The sequence below is a fragment of the Cibotium barometz genome, chromosome 5 (genome assembly GCF_041138505.1).
Source record: "Cibotium barometz isolate CiBa-2024 chromosome 5, ASM4113850v1, whole genome shotgun sequence".
In the NCBI taxonomy this organism is placed as follows: Eukaryota; Viridiplantae; Streptophyta; class Polypodiopsida; order Cyatheales; family Cibotiaceae; genus Cibotium; species Cibotium barometz.
In genome coordinates this window covers 62,005,551-62,010,904 of record NC_141050.1, presented here as the reverse complement: position 1 = coordinate 62,010,904, position 5,354 = coordinate 62,005,551, and the positions used below count along the sequence as shown (strand labels likewise).

Sequence of the window (5,354 nt, the reverse complement as noted above, 5' to 3'; positions counted from 1 at the left end):
GCTTCTCCTTATTATATCAGTAGTTTGAATATCTAGATGTTAGTATGGGCTCTCCGAAATTGTTGCCGAGTTGTAAGATAACAAAGTAGCTAGGTGTTGAATTAAGATCATGTTAGAGAAAAATCATTCAAGAGCCTAGTGGGCTGACCCGTGCTTTGACGTCTTTTCAAACCTCCAAATTCAAATTATACCCTAACCTTCTCCTCTCTTCCCGAACCTCCAAATTGTTGCCACCTAGCAGCTTTGTGAAATTCTTCCTTTACATAATATAGAGAAGACAACCCAAAAAAACAAGGTAAAGTGCAAAATTCAATGAGCCCAACCAAATTTTAATGCATCAATAGAAGTCCACAAGCGTAAGAGCACTTTAGTCTTTCTACCCTTACATTCATAGGCTTTGAACAATGTATCCGCCGTTTGTTTGAATCAAGATGCAAAAGCATATCCCTACTACCCATGCATTCATGTAAAAAATTGATCGGCACTCTTGAAGCTCTTGATTTATTTAGGTTTCTTAAGCTTCAAGATTTTCATTTTTTTTGTGCGATTTGTCAATTATGGATAATTAGTTTTTAACACTTTAGCTCGATTGTTTTAATTCTTTCTTTACTTAACTTATTTATATTCTTAGCATATATTTATATTACGGTAGCTAGGGCTTCCCCTTATTATATCATTAGTTTGAATTTCTAGATGTTAAAGTATGGGCTCCCAAATTGTGGCCGAGTGGTAAGATAACGAATTAGCTAGGTGTTGAATTAAGATCATGTTAGAGAAAAACTTTACCAAATCATTCAAGAGACTAGTGGGCTGACCCATGCTTTGCATGTCTTTTCAAGCCTCCAAATTCAAATTCTATCCTAACCTCCTCTCTTCTCGAACATCCAAATTGTTGCCACCTAGTAGCTTTGTGAAACTCTTCCTTTATACAATATAGAGAAGACAACCCAAAAAAAAACAAGGTAAAGTGTAAATTTCAATGAGCCCAACCAAATTTTAATGCATCAATAGAAGCCCACAAGTTTAAGAGCACTTGAGTCTTGCATTGACAAAGATTTGTATTTTTATTGAATTATTGTTACAATATATGGTAGGTAGGCACTACACGGTATACAAATGCTGTAATTGAGGTCTCCAAAAACTCTCCTTGGTTTGAAGGATGGCCTTGAAGATTTACTCTGTCGGGAAAAAAATGACCCACCTCTTGTATGGGGTGGAGAAGATATACAAGCTACACTCTTTTTAATAGTAACTCTTTTTTCTTTTTGGGGGCGAAGCTTCCCATCACTCTTTTTGGGGATGATGTGAAAATGCACGTGAGCGGAAGGCTTCCCGCCGTCTTCACATGAATTTTCTTTCTCACTCGATGCAGAGAATATTGGAAGATTCCAATGGGAATCTTGGAAGGTTACTGGGTTAATTGTGTCGTCTCATAAGCTCCAATCTTGGACCTCATTTTTGCTGAGAACCAGCCAACTCCTCTTCAGACTTCCAAACTATATCCTTCAGTCCGATGGACAGCTTTTGTTGAAACTGCAAGCAAATGTTCGGATTGATTAAGGTTCCAAATGCTGTAAATGCGGACTTCGTTAAATAATTTGATAACCCGAGGTTATGGTCAAAATACTTACGTCCCGATATTCGAGAGTGTCACCGCTTGTTTTGTGCATGTCAACCATGAATAAAGATGGGCCCACTTCCATCACCTGTGTCACCACCACGTGGTTAAGAGACCACATCCACATGCACACTACTGGCTATAGCTACTAATCAAACTGCTCAAAACAGAGAGTTTAGCCCAAGTTGCTTAAATGTTACCTCGGTTGCAACAGATAAGAACCCTTTCCTGCCTGGCCTAGAGCTCTGCATCTTCATCTGCATTCCATGCAATGAATTATTAAACACATACACCAAATGCTATGGCGTGCCCACTCGCATCGTCAACGCCTAAGGGCAAGCATTTACATGAAAAATGTGTATGCCTATGTATGCATGTGCATGACAAGCTGCACTCTCGAATTTCAAAATTTTAAAGTAAGTTTCAATAGGAGCCCTCAGCCCTATGCCCTTTCTAGAAGTTCAGAATTCAATAACGGCAACGGAAAAAAAAGAAAAAAGAAAAAAAGAGTATAGCAATGCTCGAGACACTGCTTCTTGGTACAGAGATTAAAATGGAGAGGGCACAAACCTTGTAATTTTTGCTCCTCACTCGATAGCCAAGATGGCTAGCAAAATCCTCTATCTTGGCCATTATCTCCCTTGCTGGGTGTGTTGAGGTGAACTTTGTCTCCTTCTTGCATGTGTTCTGGGTGAATTTATATGAAGTAATTATAAATACTTGTGTGCAAGGTCTGTAGAGCTACATTGAATGAAAAGCAAGAGGCAATTCAGACCGAAGTGAGGGATAAGGAATACCTCTTTCTCTATAAAGAGGCCGGACAAATCCAGGCCTTGTGACAGCATAGAAATTATCTCGAAAGCATTCATCAGAACAGGTCTACTATCCTGGATGGGTACATCTTGCACAAGCTGACACAAGCACCACAACGCTGATGTCAACATCAATTACAACTACCCAATGAGACACACACACACACACACACACACACACAGAGCACCAGATGATGTAGCTAAGTAGAGCTTACCTCTGAGTTGTCATGGCCATTGGCAAGGCACATGTCAAAATCATCACACTTGTCTGTTTCAAGTGGGTCACCAGCCTGAAACCAGTCGTCATCATAGATCCCCTGGACAGTTAAGCGCTGCCAGAAAAACAAATATGGTACGTGTGATTGTACGACTCAGGAAATTGGGTTGTGCCCTTTCATGGGATGTAGATTTGTACAAACTCAAGAGATTGTGGCTTACTGTTTTGGGGTTAGGATCCAGTAACTTTCTGATCAATTGCTGAGGTCCAATGGGGAAATCAGAAGAGAACTCCAGCTCCGCTTTGTGAATCTACTAGCCACAAAAGAGGAGAGTCATTGGAAAGAGGGAGTTGACTGCGCTCAAATGCCATATACCCCAATTATTCTTGCATGATGCATGCGACGGACTTTAAATAAATACCACCACTTTGCTTGCCATCCTAACCTTTACTACTTGTGGATTGCACTCAGCATTGGCTTTCATAAATAAGTGAAGCTACCTTCTGATACAGATTGCTGACGTTTGAGTCATCGAAAGGTAGTGAGCCAGCTAGTAGCACATAAAGGATGATTCCACATGACCACAAATCTGCAGGTGCACCCTCATACCCTTTTTCATCCATAACCTATAGATGGAACACATGAGACTGGAGAAAATATGTTATCGTTACAGAATGCGGACCGCTTTCTCGAAAAGGGTCGGGCATAACAGAAAATAAAATGGGTGTGTTTGAGGGAATGTTTACCTACCTCAGGGGCCACATAGTTGGGTGAACCACATGTTGTGTGAAATAAACCATCATCCTGTGCACATGTTGGGAATGTGTCAGTGGTATGTGTAAGTGCATTCGACAGCTGAGAGTGGCTCACTCATGAGCTCCTAGAGGAGAAATACATACCCATTGCTGTTGAGAGAGAGCACTCAGGCCGAAATCGGAGATCTTCAAGTTGCCCCCAGCATCCAAGAGCAAGTTTTCAGGCTGATCATGAAGAAGAGAAAGGTGAGACACTCATGTCATCAGGTGGTACTGTGAAGATGCCATCAGACAGTCGTGACATTGTGTTGACGAATTGCCAAAGATGGAATCAACATAGAATAAGTAGGTAGCAATGGCAAGACAACCATATCATGGGTGAGCATAATCACATCCTGAATTACACTGTAATGCATATAACAACGGCCCTTTTCGGCATCATGTATTAGATATAAATAAGAAGACAGAACAATCTGAATAAGCAGAGACACTGCGCTTGAAAAACATGTTTTTAATGACATGTGTTCTGGGACTGAAAATTTGTGTAGCAGGGAGCGATTTGCAGAGTGACCTACCTTCAGATCCCTGTGATAGACACCCCGGCTATGGCAATAGTCCACTCCACGAATCAGCTGCTGGAAGTACTTGCGTGCCTCGTTTTCTTGCAACTTGTCGTATTCTACCTGTCAAAGAACATCAACGAGAAGGATCATCTACCAATGGCATAAAGTAGATGAAGGAAAGTAAAACGATTGCAAGCATCATACATATATAAAACTGTGTACATTATTTGCAAAAACTATGTGTACACATATGTATACCTTGGCCTGCAGACGACGTACAGGTCCAAGGTTTGAACCTCACACCATCAAATCAAACCTCAAAGGGGACGGTGGCTACTTACAATTTTGTCGAAAAGCTCTCCACCATCAACGTACTCCAGGATGATGTAGACATTCTTCTTGCTGGCCATCACCTGCACCAGTAAGCAAATTATTTTAAAGCAGGGTTATTATCAGTAGTAGTAGTAGCAGTAGTACTAATAATAATGTTTCTGTAAATTCTCACCTCGAGGAGTCTCACCACATGCGGATGCTTGACAAGCTTCATGGTGGAAATCTCTTGCTTGACCTGATGAGTGACAAATGGAAATTAATGGGTTAATATGGCGGATTAATCCCAATAAGAGGGAGTGATTAAGAAGGCAGATATAGAGAGATGCGTTTATAATCGGATTGTGTTTTGCAGCACCCACCAGTTTGTCGACCTTGCGCATGCGGTCCTTCTCGATGATCTTGATGGCCACGGGGGCGCCAGTCTCCTTGTGCCGCCCAAACTTCACCTTGGCAAACCTGCCTTCTCCCAAGGTCCGCCCTACCTCGTACATCCCCACCCGCGGCCGCGCAGCCGCCATCCCGCTCTTCCGACTGCTCTATCCGATGAAACCTACGAGCGATCCTCCGCTGTGAATTTGTGCTTCCGCTTCCGCAATTACAGAAGCTTGCAAAGCTGTATACAAACTGATCCAATTAGAGCTCTGCTTCTGCTCTTCTCCTGATGCAATGTAGAGCTGTGAAGAATATTTGTCCGAAAGGGGGGAGTAGTGCCGTAGGCTTTCTGCTTCAACACGGGACAACACGGCAACCGGGTTTCAAATTTAAAGGATGTCCGATGAGGGTTATATCTTATTACTCATTTTATGTCCTAAAGAACGGCTTCAAATTTGAAGGTTGACTGGAACTCCAATGAAATCCAATAATGTAAAAAAAATGTAAAATATAATCTCGCTGTCTTGTTGGCAAGAAAAGGGAGGGCTTGGGATCAGGGGCGTAAGACAATCTGTGCACGGATCTCACACGCTTGGCGGCGATAGGAAGTCGACGAAAAAGAAAGGCTTCGTGTGGAAGAGAAGGAGACGTGGCAAGATAAAGCGCTCGACCAACCGCCTACG

General features: G+C 42.1%; 1 protein-coding gene across 1 annotated transcript; it reads right to left on the bottom strand.

The window, feature by feature from the left end:
- Positions 1-1,045: 1,045 nt before the first annotated feature.
- On the bottom strand, positions 1,046-5,056 carry LOC147638736 (CBL-interacting protein kinase 23-like). The gene is made up of 14 exons (XM_086798705.1): positions 4,659-5,056; positions 4,472-4,534; positions 4,308-4,379; positions 3,979-4,086; positions 3,548-3,628; positions 3,399-3,452; positions 3,149-3,274; positions 2,869-2,958; positions 2,646-2,762; positions 2,416-2,529; positions 2,189-2,305; positions 1,819-1,875; positions 1,632-1,706; positions 1,046-1,533 (listed from the first exon to the last, which is right to left on the bottom strand). The coding sequence occupies exons 1-14, from the start codon at positions 4,815-4,817 to the stop codon at positions 1,453-1,455; spliced, it is 1,314 nt and encodes a 437-aa protein (XP_086654831.1). The 5' UTR covers positions 4,818-5,056; the 3' UTR covers positions 1,046-1,452.
- Between the last annotated feature and the right edge of the window lie 298 nt (positions 5,057-5,354).

Bases quoted from the DNA above. Each gene is read 5' to 3' on its own strand.
- LOC147638736 (XM_086798705.1), bottom strand. From the start codon at position 4,817: ATGGCGGCTGCGCGGCCGCGGGTGGGGATGTACGAGGTAGGGCGGACC. The intron at 4,535-4,658 runs GTGGGTGCTGCA...GTCACTCATCAG, and splicing joins TGCGCAAGGTCGACAAACTG to GTCAAGCAAGAGATTTCCAC. The intron at 2,530-2,645 runs GTAAGCTCTACT...TGCTTGTGTCAG, and splicing joins ATGGCCATGACAACTCAGAG to CTTGTGCAAGATGTACCCAT.